The following is a 17,089-nucleotide window of genomic DNA, read 5'->3' as shown; positions in this document are numbered from 1 at the left end:
TTCTGCAAATACATGTACATATTTACTTTTGTTGCCTTTGATATTGTTTTTAGATAAGATGTGAAGGAATCAGGCTGTTTCTCCTGTGGCTTCAAGCACTTCAGACAAACTGTGCAGAAGAGCAGGTGCTGATCTTTGCTTGCCTGGTGCCCGGTTTCCCAGCCATCATGTCGTCCAGGGGGCCCTGTACACTGGAGACACTCATCAATCCTGGCCCCAGCGCAGCTGACGGTGAGCGACGGTGGCACATCTTACAGGTGGAAACAACCCTCCAAGTTGTGTTGAGGAATTCCTTGGTCTGTCCTTTTCCTGAATAGAAACCTTGGTTTCACAGATGCGTAGTCGTGTTTCGTACTCACAGTAGATTCTTACAAACATTAGAACTGACAGAGTTGGAGCCTGTTTTGTATGAAATGATGACAGGAGAAATTTACTGGAGTGGTGGAAACAGGAACGGAAGGGAGGGGACGGCTCTTGGCAGGAGCAGAGACACATGGTACGTCCGGAGTGAGTGCTTTTGTTGCTGTTAATGAGATTTAAATCCGCCTCCCAAACTGCTGCCTGTTGCCCTCATCGCGATTGTTCTATAAGTGGGCGTTCACCTGCTCCCCCAGGCTCTTTGTTGCCAGCTGTGTATTTTCATGCAGCGTTCATGGAAGGACAGTGGTGGCCTCACCGGACTATTAATGCCAGCGGTTTGTGCCCAGTGAGTTTTCAAGGAACTTGCCCGTTAGGGCCACTGATTATTACTGCCTATCACTTTATTGCCCATTTGATCTTGGGCTGGCCAGAGCAGAATGTGAAAGGGAAAAGAATGGTCCCGTGAGGGAGGTGGCTTCATGGGCATCTGTCCCCTGTGTCAGATGGGCCTGGCCTGAAGTGTGAGCAGTTCCAGCGGTTGGTACATATATTTTATTTTATTTTTTTGAAGTTTTTATTGGAGTGTAGTTGATTTACAATGTTGTGCTAGTTTCTGCTGTACAGCAAAGTGAGGTACATGTATTTTAATAGAGGCCATTTTTCAAAGCCCTGTTTGAAATTTAACTTTGGTGAAAGAGGTTTCCTTATTTTCCACTCTGCAGCAAAGATATATCCAGAAGAAATCACGCCACTCCTGCCAGCCATATCAGGGGAAAAGATCACCGAGGACCAAACGTGCTTTTTTCTTCAAATACTGTTGAAATATATGGTTACTCAGGTATGAGCAAAATCGTGGATAATTCAGTGATGGTCATATTCTCAGTAGGAAAGAGGAAACATTGCCTCTTTTCTTCCTCTTTGTTCATATTTTATATTTTTGCTTTTTCTTTGAGGTGATTTTATTTGGTATTTCACTAAACATAGAATGCGTGCCAGGACAGTTCAGCAGAGACCAGGCCTACATACGTGTGTGTGTGTGTGTGTGTGTGTGTGTGTAAAGGACCAATTCCGTCCTCATATGTCTCCTTTACTTTCATATGGTTTCATATTATTCACACAGAACACTTCACTTGTGACTCTTCTGCTCAGCAAACGTGTGGGATTTGAATCACCTAGTAATTCTCTGCGACACTAGCCAGGTGTCCTACAATTGAACTCACTTCCACACTCTCTACCTGGAGGCGGCCTCAGGTCTCACAGGAAGGGACTCAGTCCTCTAATGTGCCCCCACCCCCTCAGATGCCAGTCGCGGGGAGTCGGTCCCCAGGTTGCCCACGACTTCTGTCCAATCTGCCTACAAATCAGAGGTTCACATGACTCACTCCTCAGGTTCAATTCCTTTTCTGAGTGGCTCACAGAACTCCGGGAAACATTGATTTACATTTCCCAGTTCATGAAAGGATAGGATAGAGGACACGGATGAACAACCGATGAAGACACACACAGGGTGAGGTCTGGGGGCGTCCTGGGCGCAGGGGCTTCTGTCCCTGTGGATGGGGGTGCGTCCCCCTCCTGGAGTGTCCATGTGTTCAGCCTGGACACTCCCTGAAACCCAGGCTGTTGGGATTTTTCTGGCAGCTTCTTCACGGGGACATGATCAATTATTGACTCCATTTCCAGCCCCCCTCCCGCCTCTGGAACAATGGGGCAGGGGGCGGGGAGAGGTTGAAAATTCCAAGCTTCAGACCGCGGCTTGTCCTCCTGGTGACCAGCCCCGTCCAGGAGCCCGTTCAGAGTTGCCTAGAGCTCTTGTCACTTAGAAATGACCAGGGTGTTAGGGACTCTGTGCCAGGAGCCAGGGGCAGAGACCAGTATGGGTATTTCTGTTATCTCAGAGCCAGGGGCAGAGACCAGCATGGGTATCTCTGTTATCTCCGAGCCAGGGGCAGAGACCAGCATAGGTATCTCCATCATCTCCGGGCCAGGGGCAGAGACCAGCATAGGTATCTCCATTATCTCAGAGCCAGGGGCAGAGACCAGCATAGGTATCTCCGTTATCTCCGGGCCAGGGGCAGAGACCAGCATAGGTATCTCCGTTGTCTCAGAGCCAGGGGCAGAGACCAGCATAGGTATCTCCGTTATCTCTGAGCCAGGGGCAGAGACCAGCATAGGTATCTCTGTCATCTCCAGGCCAGGGGCAGAGACCAGCATAGGTATCTCCGTCATCTCCAGGCCAGGGGCAGAGACCAGCATAGGTATCTCTGTCATCTCCAGGCCAGGGGCAGAGACCAGCATAGGTATCTCCGTTATCTCAGAGCCAGGGGCAGAGACCAGCATAGGTATCTCCGTTGTCTCAGAGCCAGGGGCAGAGACCAGCATAGGTATCTCCGTTATCTCAGAGCCAGGGGCAGAGACCAGCATAGGTATCTCCGTTGTCTCAGAGCCAGGGGCAGAGACCAGCATAGGTATCTCCGTTATCTCCGGGCCAGGGGCAGAGACCAGCATAGGTATCTCCATTATCTCAGAGCCAGGGGCAGAGACCAGCATAGGTATCTCCGTTATCTCAGAGCCAGGGGCAGAGACCAGCATAGGTATTTCTGTTATCTCCTAGCCAGGGGCAGAGACCAGCATAGGTATTTCTGTTATCTCAGAGCCAGGGGCAGAGACCAGCATAGGTATTTCCATTATCTCAGAGCCAGGGTTAGAGACCAGCATAGGTATTTCCATTATCTCAGAGCCAGGGGCAGAGACCAGCATAGGTATTTCCGTTATCTCCGAGCCAGGGTCAGAGACCAGCATAGGTATTTCCGTTATCTCAGGGCCAGGGGCAGAGACCAGTATAGGTATTTCCGTTATCTCAGAGCCAGGGGCAGAGACCAGCATAGGTATCTCTGTTATCTCAGGGCCAGGGGCAGAGACCAGCATAGGTATTTCCGTTATCTCAGAGCCAGGGGCAGAGACCAGCATAGGTATTTCCATTATCTCAGAGCCAGGGGCAGAGACCAGCATAGGTATCTCTGTTATCTCAGGGCCAGGGGCAGAGACCAGCATAGGTATCTCTGTTATGTCAGAGCCAGGGGCAGAGAACAGCATAGGTATCTCTGTTATGTCAGAGCCAGGGGCAGAGACCAGCATAGGTATCTCCGTTATCTCAGAGCCAGGGGCAGAGACCAGCATAGGTATCTCTGTTATCTCAGGGCCAGGGGCAGAGACCAGCATAGGTATCTCTGTTATGTCAGGGCCAGGGGCAGAGACCAGCATAGGTATTTCTGTTATCTCAGAGCCAGGGGCAGAGACCAGCATGGGTATTTCTGTTATCTCAGAGCCAGGGGCAGAGACCAGCATGGGTATTTCCGTTATCTCAGAGCCAGGGGCAGAGACCAGCATGGGTATTTCCGTTATCTCAGAGCCAGGGGCAGAGACCAGCATGGGTATTTCCGTTATCTCAGAGCCAGGGGCAGAGACCAGCATAGGTATTTCTGTTATCTCCGAGCCAGGGCAGAGACCAGCATAGGTATTTCCGTTATCTCAGAGCCAGGGGCAGAGACCAGCATAGGTATTTCCGTTATCTCAGAGCCAGGGGCAGAGACCAGTATAGGTATTTCTGTTATCTCTGAGCCAGGGGCAGAGACCAGCATAGGTATTTCCGTTATCTCCGAGCCAGGGGCAGAGACCAGCACAGGTATTTCTGTTATCTCCAAGTATCTGATGATTTTTGTCTGTTTCCTCCTTTCTTGCCCCTGTTCTCTGTGCTGGTGAGAGGAGATGGGGGAGGAGCAGGCCTGGGGCTGATGGGAGGGTCCAGAATGATTGGGTAGAGCGGGTATGGGCCCTGAAGGAAACCCGTGGAATGATCTCGTCCTGCTGTCAGCATGGCCTGCTTTAGGGTGCGTGGTCCTTTCTCTGAAATTGACCAGCTGAATACAGAACTAAACTAGGGGATTTATGTCTCTTGGTCTGTATTTCTGAACAGTGATGAGGTTTGGAAAAGGCTACTGCTTCTTTTCTCTCAGCAAACACGTCCCTGGTCCCTGAGCTCCTCCGGGGTGTCGTCCAGGCTCTGTCCTTCCCGTCACAACCTGGTTTCTTGACGTGTAACCTCTGCCATGTCCGCTTCCTCACCCAATGGGCCTTTGACACCCACTGTCGCCTGAGTCTGCCCCGTCACCGCGAAATCAGGGGCCTGGGATGCACAGGGTTCTAGTGTCAGGTCCAGAGAAGGACACTTGAGTGTTTGTTGTCCTTGACCTTCCGGGTAATTCCAGGGGACCCCCTTCTTTGTCAGGGTCTGTCCTCCTGGGATGCTTCCGCTGGCTTCCCCTCCCGTTCTTTCCTCCTTTCTCTAGGAGACTGTGTTTCTCGCTGCCCTTTCTGCCCACCGTGTCCCCCGGGGCGACCTTGTGTGCTCTCCTCTCCCCGATTGCTTTAGCAGCACCGCAGGCACATGACTCCCACATCCTGAGCGCCTGGCCTGGGTTCTGTCGCCGTCGGGGAGCCCCACGTCCTAGCTGTGCGGCCCCTCCTGCACGCCTCTCAGCCCCACATGTCAGGAGTGGTTGGGTCGGGCTTTCCGTCCATCCCAGGAGAGCAGCAGAGTAGCCAGAACCCGGATGTGCTGGGGGACTTGGGTTTCATTCTAGACGTGTGACCTCAGATGAGTCCTGTAGCCCCTGGGACCCCATCAGAGGAAGGATTGGTAGAGGATGGAGGTGACCCCCCCCTCCACTGTGTGCAGGATTGTGTTTGCGTGTCCGCCCGCCCCCTCCCTCCCTCGGCCTGTTGGGTGGGTGGGTCCTCGGAGCAAAGCTTCGCCCTTGCCTCACCCCAGGGGGCTTCTGACAGGTGGGAGACATGGGCCCCTCTGCCCCAGGTCGGCCACGGCCCCTCCTCCCTGGACTGCAGGTGCCCCGGGGGGGCCGAGTCAGGAAGGTGCCAGGAAGCTCTGCTCTAGAGCGTGCTGTGGTCTCACAAGTGTGACGGCCAGTGGCAAGCATTCCCTAAGGGCCTGTTCACGCCACGTTTCCCTCAGTCCTGCGAGGACCGCCCCCACCCCGTCACCATCTGGGCTACTGGCCTGTGTGGGCCTCTCCCTGCGGGGGAGCTGTTTGCAGTGCTCCCACTGGGGGATGCGGCACTGGTTATTTGAGGGGGAAGCAGTGTCTCGACACTGTGAGAGGGTTAAACTTAATCTGTAGCTGGGCTGGCGAGCCAGGTTTATCCCAGCCTGTGGATTGCTCTTTTTTTTCAATTGAGATACAGTTGCTTTACAATACTGTGTAAGTTTCAGGTGTACAGCGAAGTGATTCAGTTATACATGTAGCCTATGGATTGCTTTTCACGCCCTTTCCAAGATTCCATAGCTTTGCGTTTTGATAATGATTTTGCATGTAGGTAACATTGGATAAAATTCTTGCAAGGGATTGTTTCCTTAATTCTTGTTTATTGTAAATGGCATTTTTTGAATTAAAAAAAACCACCTGATTACTTCTGACAGAACATTTTAAGGGCACAAAGAACATTAAATCATTACAGAGAACATGTAGAAAAAAATATGGGCATGATGTGGTAGGACAAGTTTAAAAAGATATGGTATTTTTTTTTAATATCTGGTAAAAATTCTGTTTTTAACCTAGTTACTGTTTTGTTTTGAAGTATTCCTTCTTGTCATCTTTTGAGTTTTAAGATGTTATTACATAATTGTCACTGCTATTTCTCACATTTTTTATTTAGGATAGGGATTTTAATAACATAGCAGCATTTCAGTTGAGTATTCATTAACCTGAAATGTAACTATATACATGTTTTTCCCATGTGTTATCTGAAGGCCGCAAGCTTGGAGTGGAAGCACAAGGAGAATCAAGAGACTGGTTTTAAATTTCTTTTTACATTGTTTAGAAAGTATTACCTTCCTCATTTGTTTCCATCATTTACCAAGTTAACAAACATCTACAAGCCTGTGCTTGGTAAGTACTGAGTGGGCTGTGTGTCCCGCCACTTCCAAAGTGGCCTTTGATTATTTTTAAATCAAATAATCATTCTTTCTTATGTTTAATGGTAACTTTGTTGTAAGAAGTTTACAGTTTCCTAATGAATGATTTTAACTATTTGTACAAACTAAGATTTACCTCAGTTCACAGCAATAAAGGGAATCTGTGGCTCCTTTACTTAGAAGTAATTTGATATGTATCATGGTATTTTTGGTGTAGTTACATTTAATAAATTTTTTAATGTAAAAAAAGCCTGAATTTCCTGAAGTATACTCTTATGGGTGGTGGGGTGTGGAGACCCCAGACCTTGCCCAGGGATGAGGCCAGCACAGGCCACAGAGCTGCCCTCAGTATGGCTTTTTCAGCACTGGATCCTTCATCCAGCAGGTGCTACTCCACAGCTTCTAATGGAGGGACAGATGTTTGGGTGACTGGGGAACCGAGGGACGGTGAGCGCCCGAGAGATAGGAAACGTAAGGGGATTTCTAATTTAGCTTCCAGGGTTTTCCTTCTATAAGAGGTGAGGACGCATAGGACAGAAGCATCCCTTGCAGTGGTGGCGGAGGAAGTGGGGTGGTGGACAAATCTTTCTCTCCCTATTATTTTAAAATGAGTGAAAATAGTTCAAATAAATGATCAAGAACAGTTTTGGAAGGGAAAAGGCCACAACAACCGTTAACACATCTGGGGAGTGTGGACAGCTAATTCAGTTATCTTTGGGTGTCTGTGTGTTCACCCACACACCTGGGCAAGGAGAAGCAGCTGAAGCTCGGCTCACTTGGAAAGTGGTAGAAGTGCTGACTTTTAGTGGTACCAGGGTATGTATTTTGTTAGCTATATATTTGTGGGTAATTTTTTCAAAAATTGTTTCTGATTTTATAAGTCCTCCATTTCATTGTAGAAAACATGGTGTATTGTTACTATCCTTAGATCAAAAGGGATCTGTTGAGAACTTTTCTGCTGCAGGTATTTCAGTAAGAGAGTTGAACTTAAAGCAAATGGTATCTCAGATTTAATACCATATCGCTTTCATATTAATTATGGTATTTAAAGAATGAGAAGTGGACTTCTTATTAATTCTTTGGAAATGGTGGTGTCTGATATCTCCAAGATGAAACATGACTGTCTGAATTCTTTTAGACATAAAGTAGATTATACTAATTCTATGTCTTTGGATGCATCTAAAGGGAGAAGGATATAAAACTAAAGATTAGTAGATTTGATCAGTGTAACGTTAGATGGTAAAATACCTAATGCAATAAAAATGTCTATATATGCTTTTACGTCTATTCTAGTCATAAAATAAGATTAAATTAGTTATATGTGAAAAGATTTTCACTATTATAATCTCACGTAATTTCTCAAATTCGTTAAAAAGAGTTATGACCTTTGTTTTTCCACAGCTGTATACACAGTTGTATGTAGATAATAGCAACCACCACCCCGCGTTGGTCAGACTGCAAGGCAGACCCAGATGCCATTTTTAATCAGTTGGGTTTTTAAATCTCAGCTGCTGTTTAAACAACCAGATATATGTCTATTTATTTATTTTTTTATTTTTTATTTTTTTTGCGGTATGCGGGCCTCTCACTGCTGTGGCCTCCCCCGCTGCGGAGCACAGGCTCCGGACGCGCAGGCTCCGGACGCGCAGGCTCAGCGGCCATGGCCCACGGGCCCAGCCGCTCCGCGGCACATGGGATCCTCCCAGACCGGGGCACGAACCCGTATCCCCTGCATCGGCAGGCGGACTCTCAACCACTTGCGCCACCAGGGAGGCCCTGTCTATTTAATTAGAAACTGAAACATTTGTAGGGGTTACATGATGTTACAACTCACTAACCTGATCATGTGTTCTTTTGTCTTGCAGACATCCCCCACTTGAGACCAAAGCCCATGTATATTGCTACAACTCGAGACAGTGAGAACACTTACAGCACAAAAACCCCATACATGGCAGCTCGTGTTGTTTTTATTAAGTGGATCGTGACTTTCTTTTTGGAAAAAAAGTATCTAACTGCAACACAAAACGCTAAGAATGGAGTTGATGTATTGCCCAAAATCACTCAGGTATGTCATTCATCACTTTTTTATCTTTCAATTCTGGTGTCATAACCTATACTAACACCAAAGTAATTGCCTATCAGGGTTATTGGCTCTCACAGGTTGTTGGTCATAGGCTCCTCTGTCTGTACTGCTGAGGTTTCAGAGGAAGCCGTGAGTTGGAAGCACTTGCTGTGCTCTGTTGGTGTTGCCATGACACGACCCTGAGGCCGAGGGAGGCCTTCTGAGCAGGTGGCTGACCTGTGCACTCCTGGCTCCCTCTCACCTCCCATGCTTCACTCGGGCCCCAGTGACCTTGAGCATGATGCCGAGGGCCTCTCTTGCCTTGTTCCTCCCAGCCCCAGCAAGGTCCTCAGGAACTGTGAGGTGGTCCATGGAGAGGACCCCTGAGACTGCCAGGTGCCCTCTGGGATCTCAGGGAGAGAAGAGGTGGGTCAGCAGCTCAGGATTTTGGGTGGTTGTTGAGCCACTGTGGGGTCCCCAGAAGAGAGGGCTGTGTCTCCCTGAGGCCTGGGTGAAACCCTCTTCTCACCTGGGGGCTGCGGGGCTTCCCTCTCTCAGTGGCATTGGTCAGACACGTGGGGCTTTCCCGGCAGGCTGTGTGGCTTCGAGCCTTTGTGCAGGCAGAGCAGGACCACTTGTGGAAGTCAGAGAGGCCGCTGTGTGGAGGAGACATGGTTTCGTGTGCTTTGTTTCACTGGTGCCAAGAACGGGAGCAGGAAGTGTGGTCCACTTAGTGCCGGTCGGCCGATGCTCTGCAGTTCCCAGATGTGTGACGTCGGCCTGGGCTGGAGGGTGCACTTCCCGAGGGGCCCCCTCGGTACCCTGATGACAGAGCACCGAGCCGGTCCAGAGCACAGGCTCCGTAATAAGAACAACAAAAGACTCGCTAAAAGAAAGTTTTAAAAACCCCTCAATTTGTGAATTTAAAAATTTAGTAGGTAAACTCAAAATGGTAATGATCACTGCTGAGAACAAAAGTGGTTTTCTGACGAAATATCCCACAACACTGATAAAAAAATCAGAGATGGAAATAGAAACTAATAGATACCTTAGGTGCAGACCTACCTTGCAGATATTGTGAGGATAGAAGGAGAAAAGAATGAGAAGTAATAATTGAACGAACAGTAACAGACGTTTACCTAAGCTAAAGAAAAAAGTCATGCCTTAAACTGAAAGGGCCTTCGAGTCCCAGGAAGAATTAGCAAAACAGACACCAAACTAAACAGACATTTGACTTTCAGGGATTAAGGAAAAATGCTACAGACTTCCAAACAGGAACTGCAGTTATTTCAAAGGAATGACACTGAGATTAGCACCAAATATCTAATGAAATCTGCAGCGCTGGAAGCCAGAGGAAACTGTCTGTCTGTCCCTCGGTCTGTCCCTTTCTCAGAGTCTCACTTCATATCACGTACATAAGCACTTGGTCACATTGGTTTAAGGCCTAAGTTGACTTAAGGTCTAAATAGAAAAACAAAGTGATAAAGAGCTTAGGAAAAAATCTAGGAGAATGTATAAATTTGGGAAGTGGGAGACCACCTTTGGTAGAGATGAAACCCACAAACCAAAGACTAATCGAGGTTTGACTTTATTTTAAAAAATAGGGCTTCCCTGGTGGTGCAGTGGTTGAGAGTCCGCCTGCTGATGCAGGGGACACGGGTTCGTGCCCCGTTCCGGGAAGATCCCACATGCCGTGGAGCGGCTAGGCCCATGAGCCATGGCTGCTGAGCCTGCACGTCCGGAGCCTGTGCTCTGCAGCGGGAGAGGCCACAACAGTGAGAGGCCCGCGTACCGCAAAAGATAAAATAAAATAAAATAAAAAAATAAATAGAAAAAGATTTCTAATGTCAAAAGACAACATAAAGCCAGGCCCAAGCAATAGACTGTGAAAACATTGGTCACATCATGACTGTTCATAGTCTCTGTTGTATAAAGAGCACCTATGAATAGACATGAAGACAAATAAGTTAACTGAAAATGGACAAAGGAGGTGAAAGGCAATTCACAGAAGAGGAAATAAAAATGGCCCTGGATCTCTCCAGTAGTCAGGAAATCACAGTTCTGAGCCACGATGAGAGGCCTTTATTCACCCATCAGGTAGACAAAAACTAAAAATCCTCAGGTAGACAAAAATCTGTAGGAAATATAAGAAACTCAGTCACACTCTGATAAATTTTTCATGGCATCTTAATGTGGTTATGCAGGCAATTCAAAACACTATCGTAGAAAGGATGTAATTTTTCCTGCCTATTTTCAAAATTTCAGAAATCATCACCTGTACTTATTGAAAATAAGTTGCTCATTCTTGAAAAATACATTTGGAGGATGAGAAGTAGCAAGACTAGCAAGTTAACCACTGCTTCCAGGTTCTAATTTTTTTCCTGTTGACTCTTCACACTTGTGACTCATTTCCTTTTATTTTATAGCTAAAAGTGTCATAAGGTTCTGACCGCCTGAATCGGTTAGGAGAGTTTTATCACCCTAACAGGAAAGAGGCACCAGAACTCAAACTGTCATATCCATAAAAGAAATGTTTCAATCTCATAAAAGAGCAGCTCGAGGTGAGGCTGGCCGAGGCTGTGGCTGGTGCCTGCCCTCTCCCTTGTTCTCTCCTTCACCCTTTCCCTCTGCTCCTCCCTGAAGGTTGCAGCAGCAGCTGGGGCCCTGCTTTCCTAGTTCATGTTTAAAGACAGTCCAGAAGTGCAGAGCCCTTCCCTTTTGTCTTTGGGAACGATTTAGGTTACCTGTGCGCTCTGAGGACAAAAATAAGTTGCTGACTGGCTCAGATCTGGGGGTGTGAACAGCCCAGGGGGGCAGCGACCAGCTTCCAGGAAGCAGAAGGGTCCCCTGGTGCAGGGGGTCAGCTTCCTGTGAGGCAGGTGCACTGCATGCAAGGGGTGAGGTGCAGAGCGCTGGGGTTCCGTGAGGCGGGAAGGGATGCTGGGCAGACACCACTCAGGCCCACGGCTACTGTGCCCTGAAGGTGGCCATGCCCAGACATGGCCACTGCCGTGGTCCAGGCTGTTAATACACCTTGCAGTCAGTTGTTATGTTAGTTTCCTGCTGCTGCTGTAGCTAATCACCACAAATGTATTATCTTACAGCTCTGGAAGCCAGAAAGCCAAAATCGGTCTCAGTGGGCTAAAATCAAGGTGTGGCCAGCTCTGTGTTCCCCCTGGAGGTTCCGGGGCGGGGAGGGGGTCCATGCTCTTGCCTTACCTGGCCTCCAGAAGCTGCTGCATTCCCCAGCTCACTGCCCCTCATCACATCATTTCTCCCTCGGTTTCCATCTTTACATCACCTTCTCTGTGTCTGCTCCTCCTGCCTCCTTGTGGATCCTTGTGGTTACATTGGGACCACCCAGGTAATTCAGGGTCCTCTCCCTATCTCAGTATCCTTAATTTAGTCACATCTGCTCAGTCCCTTCTGCCACGTAAGGCAGCGCAGTCAAAGGTTCCGGGATTCCGGGCGCATGGACATCTTGGTCATTATTCAGCCGACCTGTCTCCTTGTGTTTCTGTTTCTGCCTTATAGTTCTGTTTTCCCTCTCATCTCACGTGTGTCTGCCGTATGTTCTGCTCCTCACTTACATCATACAGGAGAAAAAGCCATTTAAACAACTGAATATTAAATTTTGGAAATGGAGTTGCAGGAATAAAAGCACATGTAATTGTATTTATCTCCTGAAAGTTTTTGTTTGGAGTTTCAAGTTTAAGATAATTTTACCCGTGTAAAGTGAACATCACTGTCTAAGTCAGGTGATCCAGAATCTCTTTTCAAAGAATGTACTGCTCTTATAAGAGCCATTTAAAACAGTATTTTAAATGCTGCTTCCAAATAGAGTTCACACTTTTGCCACTATTACTGTGTTAAAGGTCATGTATGGGGATTTTTTTTTTTATTTTACAAATTTAATCAGTTATACATATACATATGTTCCCATATCCCCTCCCTTTTGCGTCTCCCTCCCACCCTCCCTATCCCACCCCTCCAGGCGGTCACAAAGCACCAAGCTGACCTCCCTGTGCTATGCGGCCGCTTCCCACTATCTATCTACCTTACGTTTGGTAGTGTATATATGTCCATGCCGCTCTTTCACTTTGTCACAGCTTACCCTTCCCCCTCCCCATATCCTCAAGTCCATGCTCTAGTAGGTCTGTGTCTTTATTCCTGTCTTACCCCTATGTTCTTGATGACATTTTTTTTTCTTAAATTCCATATATATGTGTCAGCATACAGTATTTGTCTTTCTCTTTCTGACTTACTTCACTCTGTATGACAGACTCTAGGTCCATCCACCTCATTACAAATAGCTCAATTTCATTTCTTTTCATGGCTGAGTAATATTCCATTGTATATATGTGCCACATCTTCTTTATCCATTCATCCGATGATGGACACTTAGGTTGTTTCCATCTCCGGGCTATTGTAAATAGGGCTGCTATGAACATTTTGGTACATGTCTCTTTTTGAATTATGGTTTTCTCAGGGTATATGCCCAGTAGTGGGATTGCTGGGTCATATGGTAGTTCTATTTGTAGTTTTTTAAGGAACCTCCATACCGTTCTCCATAGTGGCTGTACCAATTCACATTCCCACCAGCAGTGCAAGAGTGTTCCCTTTTTTCCACACCCTCTCCAGCATTTATTGTTTCTAGATTTTTTGATGATGGCCATTCTGACTGGTGTGAGATGATATCTCATTGTAGTTTTGATTTGCATTTCTCTAATGAGTAAAGATGTTGAGCATCCTTTCATGTGTTTGTTGGCTGTCTGTATATCTTCTGTGGAGAAATGTCTATTTAGGTCTTCTGCCCATTTTTGGATTGGGTTGTTTGTTTTTTTGCTATTGAGCTGCATGAGCTGCTTATAAATTTTGGAGATTGTATGGGGATTTTTGTGTGTGTGTTTTTCCAAAGTGAATTTACTTCCTTTTGATCTAGAACTAATAACTTTGACAGTATTTTTCACCAGGGAGGAAAGGAATTAGCTCACTTAGCCCTCGGAGAATCTGGTTTGACAGATATTCTTGTTTGGTGGCATCATTCATGGGAGAGCGAGAATACAGTTGCTTGGAAATCTGGTACCATGTTGGCAACAATGACCACAAATCCCCCCTTCAAACCTGAACATTCTTGGTGCTTCATCTCAGCCGAAAGTGTTTTCAGTGAACTATTATTTATTCCTTGGTAATTCATTTTTGTATGATATAGAAGTACTTCAGCATGTATTAGAGAAAACGGAGTAGTGATTTTAAAATTTCAGTAGCACATTAATTAAGCATTAAAACCCAAAGAAGTCCATGAGGGAATGAAAAAAAGTGTGCGATACTAAGACAGTTGATCACACTTATTTGTATGATAACTCTTTAGTTACAGTGTTAAAGTACCACTTTTACTAATTCTGAGCCAGCCCTTCAATAATGATTCATGGGCTATGGGTTTCCCGAAATTGTTGTATCTTATGGGGTGAACAGTTAGAAAAGATGAATCACACAACTTGACACCCCTGGTGGAAGCTTGGGTATCACACAGACCCACTTGTCTGTTGACTGCCACTCTAGTGCTCTGTGTTCTTACTTCTATCAAGGCACGCGTAGGCTGCCTCCAACCCCGTGGGCAAATCATGACAGGGAATTGAGTGGCATCAGGCATCACCAGCAGAACGGCAGCTGCATCCTCGTTTCACACCTGCTTTGTGGGTGTCCTCATCTGGCCTGACCCTGAGGGTGAGCGAGTCTCAGTATGAGCCATGGGTTGAGAGGAAACCAGGGTGGGGAGGGGAGGGATTAAGTGGAAGCCTGTATCATGCAATTTCCTGAGCCCTGACAGCACAGACCTAGTCCAAGCAGATATGTCTGTTTCACTGGCTAAGCCTTCATCATATGGCAAAGAGGTAAAAAGCATCTTTATATTTACCACCAGAATCAACTAATACTAAATTATAGTTGAGAATTCCAGCTTGACTGTAGTGGGCAGAAAATGGACCTCTCTCTGTAGTTAATTCGTATTCATGCTTTTATTGTTAATCTTCAGAAAAGAGGCAAGAAATGAATAAACTTGAATTACCAGTTTGTTTCCACTCTCATCACTTACTATAATTATAAACGTCTGTTAAATCATGCAGATGTTATTGGAAAGCAGCCTTTTGCTGGTGTGAACTAGAGGAGGCTGAGAAAAGACTGTTTTATCAAGAGAAGTAGTTTTCAGGGCCTCCCTGGTGGCACAGTGGTTGAGAGTCCGCCTGCCGATGCAGGGGATACGGGTTCGTGCCCCGGTCCGGGAGGGTCCCATATGCCACGGAGCGGCTGGGCCCGTGAGCCATGGCCGCTGAGCCTGCGCATCCGGAGCCTGTGCTCTGCAACGGGAGAGGCCACAACAGTGAGAGGCCCGCGTACCGCCAAAAAAAAAAAAAAAAAAAAAAAAAAAAGAGAAGTAGTTTTCAATTTATGGCATGATGGGAAGTTCATCTATGTTATCATTATGTTCTCTTTGGATCACAGAGCTCACTTTTTAAAAACAATGTGGTGCCTTTAAACATAATTCTTTACGTACATGGTTTTAGTTATCTAATTGCTGTGTTATCTAATTCGTTATCTAATTACCTCAAAATGGAGTGGCTTAAAACAACAACCCTTTAATCATATTACTTATTTCCCTTTTTGGACTAGGAATTTGGGTGGGATTTGGTTGGACAATCTGTGTGCTTCATGTGACATTAGCTGAGGTCAGTGGGCGGTGGTCAATGGCTGGTGGGTCTGGAGGGTCCAGGATGACTTCATTCCCGTGCCTGTTACTCTGGTGGGTGCAGCTGGAAGGCTGGGCTCTACTGGGCCTCCCTTTCCACGTAGCCCCTCTAGCGAGGCAGTTGGACTTCTTCCCTGGCTGCTTAGGGCTCCGAGAGCAAAAGTTCACAGAGATGCCAAGCGGGAGTGGTCAGCCTCCTGGGCCCGGGGCCCGAGAAGGCACAGGTCCCCTCCACCCTTCCATTCTGCTGGTTAACGCTGTCCCCCAGCCAGTGGGGATCCAAAGGAGGGGACACAGATTTCCCCCTTCTGCAGAGGGAGTGCCAAAGAATTTGTGGCCATTTAAAATTTTCTATGTAAGTACTTTTTTTTTTTTTTTTGGCCTGTTGGGAAAATGAAAGTTATTGATCAAAAAGTCACAGTTTATTAAGCCATAAAGGACATTAGATTTAATCCAACCTCCATGCTTTACAGATTAAAAATGTATGTATATCAGTAAAAATGAGTAAAATTTTATTTTTCTCTGCAAGGTCGTTGACCCATCAAAAAGATGAAATAATTTCTGTAGGGTAGCTCACTGCACGGTGTGGCAGTGCCTTTGATAAGCCACACAGGCTTAATATCCCAGGCATGAAGAGAAAAATTACTATCAATATAATTTTCTATTAATTTTCTCTGGAGATTATTATTTGGATATCTGCTTTGCTTTCAAACTATCCTTGGTAGTTACTGAAGTTATTTTGTACGACATTTCTTGTCACTTCTTATAAAAAATATTCACAGTAGGTAGAATTTTAGTGGTATTTGGGTTATATATTTTTGACCCAAAAGAATAATACTGTAATTCACAAAGATTGAAACAAAATAACATGTATGTTGTGTTTGGAGGAAATCTTTAATTCTGGGGGAAGTGAGAGCAAAAATCAAATTAAACTTTGTGAATGATTACATAGATTATTTTATTTCTTTGAGCTCCTAAAGCCTCTAAATATTTAAAGCTTTATAAATATTTTAGTTAAGTTTGATCCGAGATTCTGAATATAAAACTTAGATCAAGGTCCTTCTCATAAAATACCCTTTAAAGATATTGACACTCCTCTGATCAAGGTGTCACTTACTCATGTGAATCAGATGAAGCTTCCCATTTTTTGTGGCTGCAAAAAATCCACCAAATTTTCAAATCTCTGTGACTGTAGATTAAGTGCTGAAGAGTGGAGACGAGAGGTAAGGATAATATAAATTCATTTACACATTAATTTATTCTGTGATTTTACAGATATAAACCAAACGTTTTAGGCTGATAACATTTCGCAGCCTCCCTCCCTGCAATACTTTTCCCATGAAAATAACTTAGTTGGGGAGGAGTTAGTTGGTGAATTAGCAAGTGGGTAAGTGCAGGTCCTGGAGTCCCTTGTGCTCCGAGCAGGGCTGCGTTTCAGCTGCTCTTCAAGTGCGTGGTGACTGGAGTCCCTGAAAACAAGGCAAGCCTTCAGTCTTGCCAGGTGTTCTGGAGTCTGGGAGGATCACTCAGGAGCGGGTGCCTTTCTTGCAGACCGTCGGGGGTGGAGGTGCGGTGCCGGAGCGGGCGCCAGAGCTGGAGGGCGGCGGGGCAGCCGAGCAGGACAGAAGCCACTTGGACAGCAGCACCCTGTCCGAGCGCCGGCTCAGCAGCTGCAGCATCTGTGGCGTTGAGGAGGAGCACCGCGCCGTGTACGAGATGGTCCAGCGCATCCTCCTGTCTACGCGTGGCTACGTCAACTTTGTGAACGAAGTGTTCCGCCAGGTGAGAGAGAGAGAGAGAGAGAGAGAGAGAGAGAGAGTGGGGGGGGGGCGGGTCACGAAGCTGAAGAGGTTTTTGTTCTTGTTCTTTTACTAATACTACTCCAAGAAATATAATCGACAAGTTGGGCTCCATCACACAACTCCATAATGAT

At 46.4% G+C, this 17,089-nt stretch overlaps 1 protein-coding gene across 5 annotated transcripts in view; it reads left to right on the top strand.

Annotated features, from left to right (window-relative positions):
• RALGAPA2 (Ral GTPase activating protein catalytic subunit alpha 2) overlaps window positions 1-17,089 on the top strand; it is a 285,182-nt gene that overhangs the window by 57,782 nt on the left and 210,311 nt on the right. For all 5 annotated transcript variants that reach the window (XM_060120092.1, XM_060120091.1, XM_060120089.1 and 2 more), the window contains exons 6-10: window positions 54-231; window positions 1,083-1,198; window positions 6,185-6,323; window positions 8,215-8,414; window positions 16,708-16,938. In XM_060120092.1, coding sequence (XP_059976075.1) covers window positions 54-231; window positions 1,083-1,198; window positions 6,185-6,323; window positions 8,215-8,414; window positions 16,708-16,938 — 864 coding nt within the window. The remainder of the gene's footprint in view (window positions 1-53; window positions 232-1,082; window positions 1,199-6,184; window positions 6,324-8,214; window positions 8,415-16,707; window positions 16,939-17,089) is intronic.

This window comes from Mesoplodon densirostris, chromosome 16 (assembly GCF_025265405.1).
Source record: "Mesoplodon densirostris isolate mMesDen1 chromosome 16, mMesDen1 primary haplotype, whole genome shotgun sequence".
NCBI classification, from domain to species: domain Eukaryota; kingdom Metazoa; phylum Chordata; class Mammalia; order Artiodactyla; family Ziphiidae; genus Mesoplodon; species Mesoplodon densirostris.
The sequence above is the reverse complement of the archived record's forward strand: the minus strand, read 5'-3'. Positions and strand labels throughout refer to the sequence as shown.